This window comes from Gastrolobium bilobum, unplaced genomic scaffold, assembly GCF_033153095.1.
Source record: "Gastrolobium bilobum isolate Gb01-03AN ecotype WA unplaced genomic scaffold, APGP_CSIRO_Gbil_v1 utg1221, whole genome shotgun sequence".
Lineage (NCBI taxonomy): Eukaryota > Viridiplantae > Streptophyta > Magnoliopsida > Fabales > Fabaceae > Gastrolobium > Gastrolobium bilobum.
The window spans coordinates 3,010,672-3,026,985 of record NW_026897257.1 but is presented as its reverse complement, the minus strand read 5'-3'; the positions used below and the strand labels follow the sequence as shown (position 1 = coordinate 3,026,985).

Genomic DNA, 16,314 nt, shown 5'->3' with positions numbered 1-16,314 from the left:
GCATTCATTTCTTCAAAGACAGCATCCCTCCATTTTTTATCATTGAGAGCCTCATGTATATTTCTCGGTATCTTTGTACTATCCAACATAGTATTGAAAGCACGAAACCCTGGGGACAACTTTCCATATGAAATATGATTAGAAATAGGATGAGTAGTACAAGATCGAGTACCTTTTCTGAGAGCAATGGGCAAGTGTAGATCATTTTCACCATGACACTCAAGTATTGGGGTGCTGGAACTAGAACATGGTTCAGAATCCTGGCAGTGTAGAGGCTCTGGGTTATTCACACTTTGAGGAGGCTTTCGCTTGCTATAAACTTGTCCCCATTTTGAGGAGGCTTCTGATGGTGAGGATTCTGTAGCTCCCCCTGTTTCCAAAAGTAGAGGTAATACTGTGGCATTAATAGGTTCCCATGACTGATCTTCATCTACTCCTATAGACTCCCCCTGAAGAGAAGTCGAGGGGAAGAAAGGGTCATTCTCAGAAAAAGTGACATCCATAGAGACAAAGACCTTACGAAGAGAGGGTGAATAACACTTATAGCCACGTTGAGTAGGAGAATAACCAATAAAGACGCACTGGAGAGACTTAGGATCAAGCTTAGACCGTTGATGGGTGCGAGATGGCATTCGATTTATCAGATACGAGGCAGTGAGAACTGCCTCTCCCCAAAGATATTTAGGAACACTCGTGGTAAACATAAGAGCACGAGCAACTTCAAGGAGATGTCGGTTTTTTCTTTCCGCAACTCCGTTTTGTTGGGGTGTGTCAGGACACGAGCTTTGGTGAAGGATGCCATGTTGGGAAAGGTATTCTCCAAGAATAGAGTTAAAATACTCTTTGCCATTATCTGTACGAAGAATTTGTATAGCAACTTGGAATTGGGTTTGAACCATGGCATGAAATTTTTTAAACACGGATGCAGCATCGGACTTATCCTTTAGAAGATACACCCAACAAACTCGAGAATGGTCATCAATGAAGGTAATGAACCATCGAGTACCTGAAATATTTTTAACACGGGCTGGACCCCATATGTCGCTATGAATTAAGGAAAATGGGGAAGAGTCATGGTGAACTTTAGAAGGATAATGAGCACGAGTATGCTTGGCAAGTTGACAAATATCACAAGAAAACAAACTTGGACTTTTATTAATAAATAAGTTTGGCAACAACTTCCGAAGATAAATAAAATTTGGATGGCCTAGCCTACGATGCCACAGCATAACATCATTACATGAATCAAAAGGAAACATAGAGTTTTTTTCTACGAAAACAGCTTCATGAGTCACATCCTCCTCAAAGTAGTAAAGTCCACCATCCTCTCTAGCACTGCCAATCATCCTCTCCGAGTCCTGTTCCTGAAAAACACAACCATGTGGAAAGAATTTAGCAAAGCAATGCAACTCAGAGGTGAGCTTGCTAATGGAAATGAGATTACAAGTCAGAGAAGGAACATAAAGAACTGATGTCAAAGTAATCAGCTCAGAAAGTTTAATGGTTCCGTGTCCTGCAATCTGGGAAAAACTGCCATCGGCGATCTTGACCCGAGAAGGTTCAGAATATGGAATGTATGAACAAAACAAGCCAAGATTACCTGTCATATGATCAGAGGCTCCAGAATCAAGGATCCAATGATTTTGACTATCAACATGGAAAGCTGTACCTTGCTGGACCACATGACTAGTGGCCTTAGGAGGTTGAGTCAAAAGTCTCTGAAGTTGTTCAAACTGAGTCTTGCTAAGAAAGACACCATCAGAGTCAGAGGATGCATGAGGCTCATCAACCTTGTCATCAGTAGAGACCTGATATGCACGACCTTTATTTTGTCCTTTGGGCTTCCAATTTGCAGGTTTCCCGTGGATTTCCCAACATTTCTCACGGGTATGACCAATTTTATTGCAGTGGGTGCACAATGGACGACCATCCCGTTTTGATTCTCCGGAGGAACGGTCAATGGTACGGTTGGCAGCTAATGCAGACATATCATCAGACTTATCAAGGAGTCCTTTTCTCCCAGCATAACTCTCCGTCTACTGGCTTCTCGACGAACTTCAGCAAAGGCGTCAGCAAGTGAAGGTAACGGTCGCTGCCCCAATATTCGACCACGAACCTCATCAAGATCTCGGTTGAGTCCGGCAAGGAAATCATACAGTCTTTCCTTCTCCAAGTGTTTTTTAAATTGGGTATTAGCTTCCAATCCCTTAAGATCAGATGCATAATAAAGATCCAATTCCTGCCATAAATTCGTTAGTGCAGTAAAATATTCAGTAACAGTCATACCCCTTTGACGAAAGTCTCTCAACTTATTTCTCAGTTCAAAAGCTTGAGAGGTATTCTCCAGATCAGAGTAATTTTGTTGAACAGCATCCCAAATTTCCTTGGCAGTATCAAAGAACAGATAGGTTTGGCCAATCTGTGGTTCCATGGAATTAGTCAGCCAAGCCATGACCAAGGAATTATTAATCTCCCAATCGTCATAATCAGGAGAATTCTCAGTAGGTTTCTTAATTTTTCCCTCAAGATAGCCCATCTTACCCTTTGCCCGGATGACCAACTTAACCGATTGAAACCATTGCAGAAAATTCTTACCGTTCAACCGGTGATTGGTGATCTGCAAACCTAAGTTGTCTCCAGAGGACTGAGAATTTGGGGCAGATGAGGAGGCGGAAGAGTGTTTTGAGGAAGCCATGAATAAAAAAAGAAGGGTTGACCGTTGATGAAAAATCAAGTTTTGTAAACTTTTGATCTGACCTCTGGAACAGGAAGGGGAGAAGCCGGCGAGAAGGTCTGTGCAAGTCGCGACGGAAAAAGACGTCTGGAAGGCGGCGCGTGGAGCTCACGCGCCGGAGACTGGACGCGCGTGTGACGGCGCGTGGCGGCGCGGGGCGCGGCTGACGGCGATGGGTCCAGCGGCAGTCGACTCGTCGGATCCTTCTGAGTCGAATGGTCACCTCACTTTCTTGATCGGAGGTCAGTAAACTAGGTTTCTGTGTTGGACAGATTCAAGGAGGTGTTTAGGAGGTGTTTGACGGTGATGGAAGTGTTTGGATGGTTATTTCAGATTTGAATTAGGGTAGGAACGAACCCGCTCTTGATACCATATTGAAAAGAAGTTTTTGTATATTTCATATTGAATAAATTACATGAGTGAGTATTTATACAAGAAAGAATCGCTAAGAATGACTAAGCGATGACTAATCAATCCTATCACAATCCTAATCACAATTAATTCTAATCAATCACAATCAATCCTAATCAATCATAATCAATCCTAATCAATCCTAATTAATAGGAAATAAAAACGGAAACATGTTTGAATTCTAATTTTCTACAATTATTATATGGCCTTGTGACAATTAAAAAGAGAATAATGTATCAAATATAGATGTGCATGTGTGTTTGGGTGTTTTGAGCATAGAATTTGTACATGTATCTGCACAAAGTAACAATTTAAAAATTTATTGTCTACTTTGAGCTCAGATTATGATATTCAACACCAGCCTATCAAAATTGATAGAAATTTCCATAGTTCTACGAGAGTAATCTACAAGAGGTAACTGGGAAAGCAGCAGAATTTGGCTTATTTCATACCCATGGTGATGGTGCAAGGATAGCATGAAATGGTAAATACAGTTTACTTTCACCCTGCCTAAGAGATAGTTGCAATCATCACAAGTCAACAATGAAAGGAATTAAGATCATAACTCCAACATATTACACAACCCGAAGCGAATTCTACTCACTACACTGATGCTACTGTGATTGTGACGTTATTCTTGTATACTCTTGTTAATTAAATTACAGATACTGCTGTAGCATCATGTATGATTTCTACCATAAGTTAATTAACACCTAAGATACTCATTTTAAATTGCAGAAGGCATAAGAAAGAAGATAATCAACAAAATTTAACAAGCCAAAGATAGATAAGCAGAAATCTTGAGAAGACTTTACTAATACTGGTACTAACAATTGTATGTTTGTTCGTCAAGAAATAAAACAGTTACACATGTTGCACAGTGAATGTATGGAAATGATTTAATATTAGACAGTGAATTGCCTGCAAGGTTTTCCCCAGTCCCATTTCATCTGCTAAAAGAGCACGTCCTCCATGCTGCAATATAAACCTGGAAACGAATAAATAATAACTAAAATAAAGGCATAGTAGAAAAGCAAATTAGAGAGGGGAAAAAAGACAGAAGAAAGATAAAACATAATAACTAATCCATATTATATGAGAATAGTCTATTGGGGAAAAAAGTGAGCAGGCTACCACATACCTAACACCTTCTCGCTGAAATGGCAAAAGCTTTGATTCAATATAGCTAGGGATCTTGGTGTATCGATCTTTCCATAAAGACAGCCAAGAATAGCAACTTCAGAATTTTTGGAAACAAATTATATCTACCTAAAGCCTTTGCAGAGCCACAAAGGAGAGGGCAAAAAACTTGATAGTCAAAACATTCAGCACATACCTCGAAGATCAGGAACAGCGAATGCAGCAGCAATGGCCCGATGCACCAAGGGATCTACGTTTTCCACCTGTAAAAGTGTAAAATAATTTAAATAAAGGAAGAAAGCTAAAACATATAGAAATTAAGGAACAAAATAATGTCAGATAAAAACCACAAACTTCTGGCGTACATCCTTACTCTAGGATAGCAGACTCTTACTAATTAAGGAAAGCATTTATTGAATTGGTGATCCCACCTTCACACCTCCTAATCCTATTATCCACATATGATGCTTTTTACATTTTTTATAATCTATCTTTCCATTAGAAGTTTAGAACATATAAGGGTGCATAAACAGTGTAAACAGGTTGTACAAGAAAAAGAAACATGATAGAGTCAAGAGACAAAAGGAAAAAAATTAAGATTTAAAACACATGTATGAAGTTAAAATTAAAAATAAGGAATTATAGCAGAATTCAGGACAATCCAATACATCAGGGATTTCCTTTGATCTCCATAGTAGAGATTTGAAGTTCATGAAAATCTATTTTTTCTCTGCAACCAAATAATTCAGATCAACCACATAGAACAATCTATTATTTCTTTATTTTTAAAAAGGAACAAACGAACCTCCAAAAAGATAAACATAACTCTACTAGCTTATACTCAAACAGCCAGGACAATCATCGACCACATGCAGTGGTTGAACAATGTCAAAGACACAAAAGATCTTCAGAAGAGCTCTCAACAAAGTAAATATGTGCTGAGAAACAAAAATTCACTTCACACACCACATGGAAGCTACTTCACAATAGAATTCCAAACATTGTAAACAGTTTTCCCAAAACAAACAAGGAAAGTTCCTTCCACCAACAGTGGTCCTAGGGATGGCAACCGGTTAGGTAATCATGAAACATACCCTTCTTGTGTATGTGTCATTTAAATGTCTGAAAACTCCAATCCCATCCAATCCTTTTTAAAATTTATTCGATTTCCCACACCTTGCTCATCTCATCGCACTCAATCATTAAATGTGGAAGTTAAATATATATCCTTAATAATCTGGACAAAACCTAAAATTTAAATATTAAACAAATTACAAAGAAAAATAAGAAAATAAAAAGAAAGCAGAGGGTGTTTCCATGATAATCTAAGGAGCGCCGCGTGTACGCAGCCTTACCACCATGAGTGGAGAGGCTGATTCTGTGACAACCACATCACAAGACACTGACTAGTGACAGCAATCTTACTGTTGAACCAGTGCTCACCCTTAAGGTAACAAATTTGTTATGAAAAAGAAATTTGTATATGCCATGGTTATGTGTCTTACGGTAGCAAATAGTCACATCAATGTCCCAACTGTAAGGAGAATGAAAAATAGAAGAAACTATTACCTGAACATTATAACCAGATATTTCTCCAAGAACCTTTTCTGCTTCCGGCAAAGAAGACAGCGGGAACATCCATAACCTGTAAACTCAAATTTTTCATAAGGCTAAGGCAGCAAAGTTGCCAATCTCGAGAACTCATGGGCTTGAACTGTCACACAGGCACACACCCATTGCAGTAATGAGGGAGAAACATACCTTTCTTTTGCATTCCAAGAAGATTTAGTGATTCTCTTAAAAGCAGCAACTACTACCTGGTGCAAAACAAAGTCTAAAGCATGAGCCTGAAAGCTCTGCACTGATACTTGTATATGGACGGAAGAGTCAAAATTTAATAAAATCCAATACTCTGCAAGTAGTCAGCAAATAAAACCTGGTCATATTGAAACTTTGCTGCCACGTTTCCAGTGGAATGAAGAAAAAATTTAACTGAAACCTTTGGCAGTTCTTTCGAATGTTCATCTGCTTAAACATATAACCAGATATACAAAATAAAAGCAAATAGATCACCATTTGATACTTCGAAAACCAAACAAAATTACAGCAAGGGAAGAAAAACTATATCTAAGTTTATGGCTATTCTTTTCGGTTATGGAAGACCATAGAGAAAAATTTACCCATAAACAACAACGTAAAAACAAATTGAAAGCAGATAGAGAAAAAATAGATGATAGAAAGAGACGGAGCCACTGAATCCATTGTGAAAAAGAAAACCACACCTTTGTTTGTCCCTGATTTCAATGACGTGGGTAATACTCTAGCTCCTTGAGAAACAGCATCAACCTGGATTGAAACAATAACACAAAGACAATAAGCAATGCTCCTACCCAAAAATGTTCACAAGGTAGCAGAATACGAGTAATTATAGTATCAAACAGCTTGTGCTTCTATTTCTACTTCGTTTCACTTTAAAGGGACATAACTAAGCATGAACACTTAACGGAGCAAACAAAAACTGATTATGCAAATGACCAACCCAATCAACTATAGAAACCCATTAGAAGATCAAAAGACAAAATTAACCCTATAATGCCAGCAACCCCCCCCCCCCCCCCCCAAAAAAAAAAAAAAAAAAAAAAAAAAACTCACGCACACACACACACGAAGAAGAAACCCAAGAACCGTAAATAATGGGAAATGATAATGAATTGAAAAATAAAATAAAATAAAGATTATAACTTTACTCTTTGAGGACGTGAATCGGGAACGGGATTTCGTGGGAATGGCTCCAAGTGGTTGGTTGCAGAATGGTGTTGATGCAAGTTTAATTGCTGAGAAGAAGAAGAAGAAGGGTGGCGTAGTTGAGCAATCTTCTGGAAAGCGTCTCTTTCGAGAGAATCGAGGTCTTCTGCGCTCAAATCCCAGTCATCATCCACTTCCATTCTTACTCTCTCTCACAAACAACAACAACAACACAAAGCCTTTCCTGCGTTGCGCTGCGTTCTCTTCACTGTTACTGTTAGCTTTGTTTTCCTCTTTCGAATTTCGCAACTTAAAACACTTCTACAGTTTTTTTCCTTCAATTTTTACTTTTTCAAGTTAGGTTGGGGGAAAAAAAATTGTACTCCTCTTTCCAAACCCACTTAAATATATTACATATTTACATGCAGAGCTTGTAAAAAATTGGATATAAATATAATTAAATTATGTAAGTGTATTATAATATGTATCACACGAGGATTAAAAATTTATGGCCACCACCATGCACATAAATCGTGATGCGGCGTAACTACTGGTAAGTTCAAGCCTTGGATATCAATTAATCGAATAATCAACGAATTGGTAAAGAAACAAAAAAAAAAAAAAATTATCACCAAATTTAGTTATAAGATTTAAAGGGTGCATGTCTCCCTGAGTAATATTGAATTTTATTTTATTTTATTTTACTGAATAAAAGGTTGGGCTGCCCAAATACGGACTTGGATAGTTCATTCTTTTCTTTTTCTTTTTTATTAGATTTCAAATTTTGTTTTGAAGATTAAACTTGGGGACAGTAAAAAGCATTATAGCAATATAAGAATTGAATCCCCCAAAATTATAACATAGGGTCTTGCACCCCTTTGGAAGCTGAATTATGGGGTATTCTTCATGGCCTTAAACTAGCTGGAGAGCTGAAACTACCTACTGTCTGGCTTGGTTGTGATAGCAAAGAGGCCATTCACTGCACAGAAGCTAAAGCTGATCCATGCGGTTACTCTTCCCTAATTGACAGTATAAAGAAAACAACCCAATCGTTTGATCAATTTCATCTGGAGTATATTCCTAGAGATTTAAATGATTGTACAGATAGCTTAGCTAAGTTAGGATTTAAACACAAGGGAGTAGAGTTGAGGGTGTTCTCCTCTTCCCCTGATAGCATTGAGTTTTTTTTGAATTCTTTTGTTTCAAACTTGCTGGTGGAGCATGTGACTTTAAACATACACCAGCTTTCTGTTTAGTGTTTCTAGGCTAGGCTCTCCATTTATATATTAAAAAAAAAATATTTTATGTAAAAGGTTGTCAACTTCTCTTATTTTTTCAGCAATCAATTAATATTTTATTTTATTATTAAGATATAATTATAATATTAATTTTTTTCATTTTAGTCACAGTTTTCTGAGGAGAAAAACAAATTTTAAAATTATAATTATATATTACTGATAAAATATAATATTAATTTATTGTTACAAAAAAATCTCTTATCCCGTGAAAATGAGAATTACATTTTCCTTTATGTAAAATCTCGAAGTCCGTGGATAATAATGCCACTAAACTTTGAATTTTGCTGCAACGACAACATGACAGAGTGTTTGAAAATATATTTTGATGAAGGTTATCAAAATTATTCACCATTGACCAATTTTTAGTGGTTTAATTTAATTACATACTGAAATTTGAATTTGTGATTTGACTAATGTTGACATATTATTCTGAAGTAAATATTAAATTAAATTTCCCCGCTTAATGATACGGGGGTTTGGTTTGAATTTGATCCTGTAACGGGGTTTTGCCTCAGTTGAGTGGGTTTTTTTTTTTGAGTATATTTCTCAAGGGTATCTCCATCTCCTTTGAGATGAGACTAATCCCATGCGAATATTGTCGGACTCTTGCCGAGGGACTCTACCCAATCCGTTCTTTCCATATCTAGGGCTCGAACTCGAGACCACTGATTAAGAGAACACAGACTCCTTTCATCTGTGTCAACGGGTTTGGGTAGTTGAGTGGGTTTTAGTGGCCCCTATTTTTGGGAAAGATCAGTATACAAAATAATAAATGACTTGTTTAAAGCAAAAACTATTAATTTGTGAATAAATTTATTTAACGAAAGCTATTTCATTTCAACTTCATTTCATTTATGTATACTGAATATTACCTGCCCACATTCCAATAGCAGTGCGTAGCTAAAATGTATTGAAATTATTACTGGGGTCCGCGGGTTGTGGATTAATTTAAAAAAAAAAATATGAAATAATCTCGAAGGTTGGCTTAGATGGTAATATGAGTTCACTGGTTCAAATCTTGAAAAGGACCTTTAGGACCAGCTCTTCAATTAAAAATGTATTAATTAAATGTTTTAAAAAATTTAGATTGCATTTTTTTTCTTTATTACAGGAATATATTTTTCGGTGTACAATTATATAAATGTGATATTCTATGTACAATTATACAAATTATAGGTTTTATATTTGCCTCTCTTTTTTTAACATGTTTGATGTTGGGTAACATCAGAGCCCTTGACAATAGAAGAGCTACTATTAAATGAGCTAAGTGAAAATTGATCCCAATAAACGAGTTTGACATTATATTTCAATACAACACTTTCAGACATTAGGTATGTGGATTTTTTCGCTTATATGATGTCTTCACTCCTCATTCTTGGATCCCAATATTATCGATCTCAAGTGTGAATCACAAGCTCACATTTGCTTCCCTTAAGCAGGGCTTCTTCAAATATTAATAGGTGCGACTACAATCATGAACACCTTGACTAACATGCGTTTAAAAGTTTTACATGCCCGAACATCAACCAACATCCAATTTGATATAAAACTAGTAGCGGAAACAACAAAATTTCCCCTAGAACAACAACATGAAAACAAACTCAATACCAATATGGCGATAAATATAGCAACAAAAATCGAAATAAACCAAAAGTCAATAACACCAAATTTAGCATGGAAAAAAAACTCCTCAACGTGAGAAAGTTGAAAAAATCGTAGTAGAACAAAATCTCCACTATTAAAAGGTCATCCACAAAGGCCCAAATACATCAACTATATGAAAACATAAAGGAAGAGTTCAAAAACGTCACCAGAAAAATATTCTCTATTCATGAATATTTTTTCTACAAATTTTGTAGAACGGAGGTGAGACATGTTTTGATTTTGAGTTGGCTAATTTCCTACCATGGTACTGAATTAGTTTTTGTAATGTTAGGATCTAGTCAGTGGAGTGACTTTTGATTCATATTGGTCATCACAAATTCAAATGACAATTGAGAGATCATTATGTATCAATTTGGTTCTGCGAGATACTAAGAAAAATGTTTTCATTACAAAATTTCATGTGTCTTTGAGTAGCGTTGGTTTTCTGCTTAAAATTTTCCTTATGATTTTTATCTGTTGGCCTATGTTATGATTGACAATTTTGAAAATAAAAATACTGTATTTGCTTGCGTAAAAATTGGTTGATTTCTAGTCTCCCTAAGTCTGTCTTCAATTATGGGCAATTATATGTGACACTATCAAGAGTAAAGAACAATTAGGAATTGAAGATATTGATACTTAACGATAATGATTGTATTACGAATAGTACCTTTAACATTGTCTAGAAGAAAATATTTTAAAGATTAGTATAGTTGATTTGGATCGCTTTAGACACATTGATTCTATTGTAAGTAATAAATCTGACTCACAACATTTAAAGTTCTTTCAGTAATTGTTTGACAATGATCAAACTTAAAGATCAACAATTGTGTTTCAATTTCATTAATTAATTTTTTTGTCTATTTTTGTGAAGTAATATATGACTTCAAATATCCTTTACAAAATCTCAAAAGTTAGCGCAGCTTTGAAATAACTAGAAAGAGATAATATTGTTGTTTGGTAGAGGTAAAAACAATAAAAAATAGCAAACAAGTCCTTTTTATTTTAAAGATTTCTCAAATAAAAAGGCAAGATGAAGTTTTTGATTTCTTTTAGAGCTTAACTAACGACAGTCGACAGAAATTCTGATTTTTTCCAACGTGCATAAGTTGTAAATCACTTACCTATTTTATCTTTTAATCAAGTCTTTAATAAGTGCTCTCTTCTATTTTATCATGGTCGTATTGATAATATTTGCTTTGTTGTTTTTTTTGGTGAATGTAATACATGTTTTTTTTTTTTTTTGTGTGAATGTAATACATGCTTTGTTACCTGAATACGTGAAAGCATAAATACATTATTTTAAAGTATTGCTCGGCATTATTGTTTAATTTGAGACTAAAGAAAGGCATTAAAATTGTTATTTGTATCTTACGAGATGCAATTGAGTGTTTATATCCTATAAAATTTGCATTAATTTTTACGAGACAAATAAATTGATTTTTTTTCTCCGTGCAACGCACGAATAATAGCCTGATATTTCTCTAAAATAAATAAAATGATGTTTAAGATTCTTATTTATGGTTGTTGAAAATGTAATCATATTTTTCAAAAAGAATTTTTTTTTAATTAGTATATTATTCACAAAAAATTGATATGTACTTTAATTAATTTTTTTAAATAATATATAAGAGATTTATTTATTTATTTTAATTATCCTACACTTTTCATTATTTGTCAAATATGTGTTTACACTGGACTAAAACTCACATTCACATGCCCTCTCTAAAAAAAGAGTAAATATCCTTTTGGGTCCCTAACAAAAAACACGGTCCTCACTTTAGTCCCTTACAAAAATAAATTAGTCAGTTAGTCCTTAACAAATTCATGTGGACCCATTTTAATCCTTTTGAAGGACTAATATGAGTCTTTTTTGAATTTGTGAGGGACCACGATTTCAACTAAATGAGTCCAATTTGAATTTGTTAGGGACTAACTGATTAATTTATTTTTATAAGGGACTAAAGTGGAGACCGTATTTTTTGTTAGGGAGCAAAAAATATTTTACTCGAAAAAAAAATACAGAATAAAACAAAACCGTTTGTGTGACCACAATTTAGCCATTCCCACCATTTTCCTAATCATAGTTCCTTTTTTGTTTTGTACACTCCCTCACTTGCTCTTTAATTTCTAGGGTTACCGTTGGGACTCGCCAGTTCAGGAGGCTCTCTATCCTCCGTTCAATGCTACTCCGATGAACCAACCTCAACCCTCTTCGACGGCTTGTGATGGCTGCGGCGCCACCCAAACCCTATCTTTAATCATCCACAACGTTCGCTACCGAGCCAAAAACCGTCGCTACTGCACCAACTGCGTCCTCAAGCATCACGTTGGTATCTTCTGCCCTATCTGCTTCGAAGTTTTCGACGATTCCCCTCCGCCTCACCTCCGCGTCATGTGCTTCCGATGCCCCACCATCGCCCACCGATCCTGTGCGCTCCCCTCCACCACCGATTCCGCTGCTCCCGCACCCGTTTTTGAGTGCCCGACTTGTGCTGACCCGAACTTTTCCTACTTCAAGATCCCCGATCGGAAATCGGGAGGTGTTGATGTTCAGTCCGCGAAGGTGCTCGTGGCCGCTGCTCGGATTGCCGCGACGTCGATGAGCAAGGCAGCCGCGGCCGCAAGGTTCGATGCGGAGCGGAGGGCCAAGGAAGCCGCCGCAGCAAGGAAGAAAGCCAGAGAGGCGCTGGAACAGCTGGCGAGTATCGTGGCGAAGGAGCAAGAGGCTTTGCCGGAACAGAGAGGCGTTTCTTCTGGCCAAAATGCTGGCCTCCGTGTCACATGACATAATAGCGTACTTCGTTCGTTGCCATTAAAACTTGCAATAAAAATTAGATTTCTGATTTGGTTATATCATGTTATGGATTTTCCATCCTTCTTGTGATTGGCCTATGCGCTGATATTGTGGCAGGTTTTGATTAGGGCTAGTTCATCAGGCTGATTGCATCATTCAAATATTGAAACTTAAGTTCAGTTACTCTCGTTCTTCCTTATTCAAATGGAGTCTTTACATGGCATGTTAAAATACTTCTGCACCAATTTATCATTTTACAAGTGAATTATGTGTCAAACATGAGCTCGTGTTGAATGGAATGGATGTGCTTACCCTGGTTGATCTACTATCTGCTTAACTGTCTCATTGACCAATTACCTCCAACTTATAAACATCTTCTTGGTATATAGTTATTCTTTGCCATAAACTCTCATTGCCTAGAAGAGGATTTCCAGCTTTTCCGTTCTTTCTTAATCTACTTGAAAAATACTTGTGCAGCATGATTGCAGTCTGGTTTTTCAGTTTCTGTTCACTTTCCTTTTCTTCTTTTTTGGTCACTAGGGTTTTAGCATTGGTGCATATACAATATCCGAGTTAAAGATTTACTCTTAGTATGGTTAGTGATAACTTCATAGATTGAGGGCCTTACGTGATGATACTCAATAAGTGGTCCAAGCTTCAACTTTCTGAAGAATGATACTAAATTAATGATTTAGCGTAAATATGCCTGAGACATATGGATGCTACCTTGGGACTAGGGTGGCTGAAAAAAAGCATAGAATGTTCTTGCAGAAGTTGTAGGCCATAGATTCTTTTTTTTTTAATACTTTCTTTAATCATTATTACATTTTTAGTTTGGGATATGTATTGGTGTTATGCTTTCATTAGATTCTAATATTATGCCTTTGGATTCTTATTCTGAAATCTGAAAATAAATTTTTTCTGTATGCTGTTCTTCCAATTTGATATCAAGTACAAAGTTATTCTTTGAGGTAGGATAACACCTAAATGGGGAACAACTCTTAGTTGATGACTTTTCTATGTGAGGTTCAATATGAGTCTTGCTTACTACTTCTTCTAGCTCTCCTATTTAGAGCAAATTTGGAGAAACTAAACAGCGTTCTTGACAGAGTAAGATCAACTCGAATATGTAGGATTGAGGGTATATATGCTTAACATAGGTCTTGTTCTCATTCAAAACATGAATAGGTGAACTGGGGATATTGCCTTCTGAAAGGCTATATGGATGCCCAACAGTTTTGACTGATTGGACTTGTTTAAGAGAGGTCCAACCTTTCATTTCATTTTTTATATTCAAATTGCTGCATTTCTGTGAGTTTCTCTTCTGATAATTCCCTGTTAATTCACTGTCTTTCATGTAGTAGACAATACTAGCTCTGTCTCCATGCACCTAGTTTGCTATATGATCCTTTCTGGTTCCAATGCTTGAAAGTCCAGAACATGTTTTCAAACGGTATAATATCAGTCCTTATGATTTGATAATTTAATTGGCATGGGTATTTTGTGTATAATAGCAATTTTCATGTGTCTAATGCCTTGGCTAATGTACTAATGTGCTTAATTTAGAGATGGCTTTCAGTGTATAGTATAGTTTTATTTCAATCTCAGTTTTCTTAGCAAAGATAATATGCTAGTTAGAGAAATGGTTATCAAGGTTCAAGGGCAGTTTGAAGATTTATTAATGAATGTTGACATTCTTTTTTACCCTTACAATAATTGTTAGGCTATAGGCATTCAATGAGGCAAAAAGAGAACAGCTCTTTCCCTTTTATGGGAAATTTTTTTATGAGTATGTGGATTTGAGATTTGGCAAAGATTGGATTGTATTCTTAATATCCATGGTTTATGCTTCATAGTTTTCCTTATTTTTGTTCCTTATAGTATACTGCTTTTGTTCTCTTTTCCTTCATTTCATATTATGTCATGAGGAAGGTTATATTTACCACCATTGTAGGTTTGCCACTCTTATTATCTGTTTGGTTATCGTTGGATCAATTTGAAATCAACGGTTGAAAAAAAAGAAAAAATTAGCTGTCGTTAATTTCGAATTAATCGAACGATAACCAAAGAGGTAGTAAGAATGGTAAGTTTAAAATGGTGGTAAGTATAACCGCCCCTCTTATGTCATATGTATAATATTGTGTAACGGTAACACAGTAAAAAAGGTTTACTAATCCTGAAAATGTTCTTTCTGGTTCAGTCAAACTGGAAATATGAGGTAGGTGAAACTACTTTCAGCGTTGTTGATCATAAAGGATAGACATAATTTTGTTCCTGTTGTTGATCATAAACACTTCAAGGATGGACATAATTTTGTTCCTCACTCAAAAGGGTTATTGGCAGAAGCATTTTTTTTTTATAATAGTAGAAATTTACTAAGACAAAGAGAAGAAAGTTACAAGGGAATTGGAGGATAAGAGATCCTCCATAACCAAGAAAGGAAAAATAAACCATCATAGTGAAAGAGAACGGATTGATGGAACCGAGCTGCGTAGTTTCTCTGCATATCTGTTAGGGAAGCTCCTTATACCAAATCAGATGCTTAGCCAAAGAAGCCTTAAAATATGAGCATTACAGTCCAATCAAATGCACCAAATAGTAGCATGGATTGCACATTGCCATAAAAACTTAGCCTCTTTACTTTTACACAAACATCTAAATCTAAAAAATAAAATCAATCCCTATTAAATCTCAACTAGGGAGGGTAGGGGTGAGGGCAATTCTTGTACGTAACCTTACCCTTACATATTTCAAAGAAGTTGTGTTCGGGATTTGAATCTGTAATCTTTCAGTCACAACGAAGCAGCTTTAACGCATGGATTGCACATTGCCATAAAAACTTAGCCTCTTTACACGAACATTTAAATCTACAAAAGAAGCCACTCTTATTAAATCTCGACTAGCAAGGGTAGTGGTGAGGACAATTATTGTACGTAACCTTACCCTTGCTTATTTCAAAGAAGTTGTCTCCGGGATTCGAACTTGTGACTTTTCAGTTACAAAGGAGCAGCTATAATGAACAACTAAATCTAGTAACAAATAATTGCCATAAAACTTACCTCTTTACTTCTACCTAAAACATTAATGCTATTTATAAAATAATGATCCAAAGACCCAGGGCACACCAAGCATTCACCAAAAATTAATGGTCCATAAAGAACGATGCTTAATTCCCGAAACATTCGTTTAAAGTTATATTTCATTTCTTTTAATTTTCTTCTCATTTAGATTGAAGTGGGAGATTTTCTTATTGTAAATGAAACTACATGGTATGGTTGTGGATTTTATGATATTGGGATTGGTTGTGGTTCCACAAAGTGACTAACCATTTAAATCATTAATACTTGATTGACAGAGGGTTTATAATACATTTTTCGCTTCTATTTCTCTTGTTAATCTGTTCATGGATATTGACAGTAGCTTTCTCAGCATCTCTGTTCTTCCAGATAAAAATTTCACCATATATACAATATCAAAAGTGAGAGAAACTTACATCTCAGAAGGTAGATACATCACTATTCTGGCCTTTTCAATTTTCTTTCTTC

The 16,314-nt window shown here is 35.9% G+C and overlaps 2 protein-coding genes across 2 annotated transcripts; one reads left to right on the top strand and one right to left on the bottom strand.

Annotated features, from left to right (window-relative positions):
• Positions 1-3,471: 3,471 nt before the first annotated feature.
• On the bottom strand, positions 3,472-7,293 carry LOC133305506 (uncharacterized). Its single transcript, XM_061505745.1, has 10 exons — positions 7,033-7,293; positions 6,568-6,631; positions 6,222-6,310; positions 6,047-6,102; positions 5,855-5,930; positions 4,482-4,548; positions 4,287-4,353; positions 4,067-4,133; positions 3,598-3,651; positions 3,472-3,507 (listed from the first exon to the last, which is right to left on the bottom strand). The coding sequence occupies exons 1-10, from the start codon at positions 7,228-7,230 to the stop codon at positions 3,472-3,474; spliced, it is 774 nt and encodes a 257-aa protein (XP_061361729.1). The 5' UTR covers positions 7,231-7,293.
• A 4,833-nt stretch (positions 7,294-12,126) lies between these two features.
• On the top strand, positions 12,127-12,984 carry LOC133305558 (uncharacterized). Its single transcript, XM_061505820.1, has one exon. It carries the CDS (start codon positions 12,167-12,169, stop codon positions 12,758-12,760), a length of 594 nt encoding a protein of 197 aa, XP_061361804.1. The 5' UTR covers positions 12,127-12,166; the 3' UTR covers positions 12,761-12,984.
• Positions 12,985-16,314: the final 3,330 nt, after the last annotated feature.

What these genes read in the sequence shown, in the direction of transcription:
- LOC133305506 (XM_061505745.1), bottom strand. Translation starts at nt 7,230, where the DNA reads ATGGAAGTGGATGATGACTGGGATTTGAGCGCAGAAGACCTCGATTCT. An exon ending in CCGATTCACGTCCTCAAAGA is followed by an intron (nt 6,632 to 7,032) that starts GTAAAGTTATAA and finishes GTTTCAATCCAG; the next exon opens with GTTGATGCTGTTTCTCAAGG. An exon ending in TTTCAGCGAGAAGGTGTTAG is followed by an intron (nt 4,134 to 4,286) that starts GTATGTGGTAGC and finishes ATTCGTTTCCAG; the next exon opens with GTTTATATTGCAGCATGGAG.
- LOC133305558 (XM_061505820.1), top strand. Translation starts at nt 12,167, where the DNA reads ATGAACCAACCTCAACCCTCTTCGACGGCTTGTGATGGCTGCGGCGCC.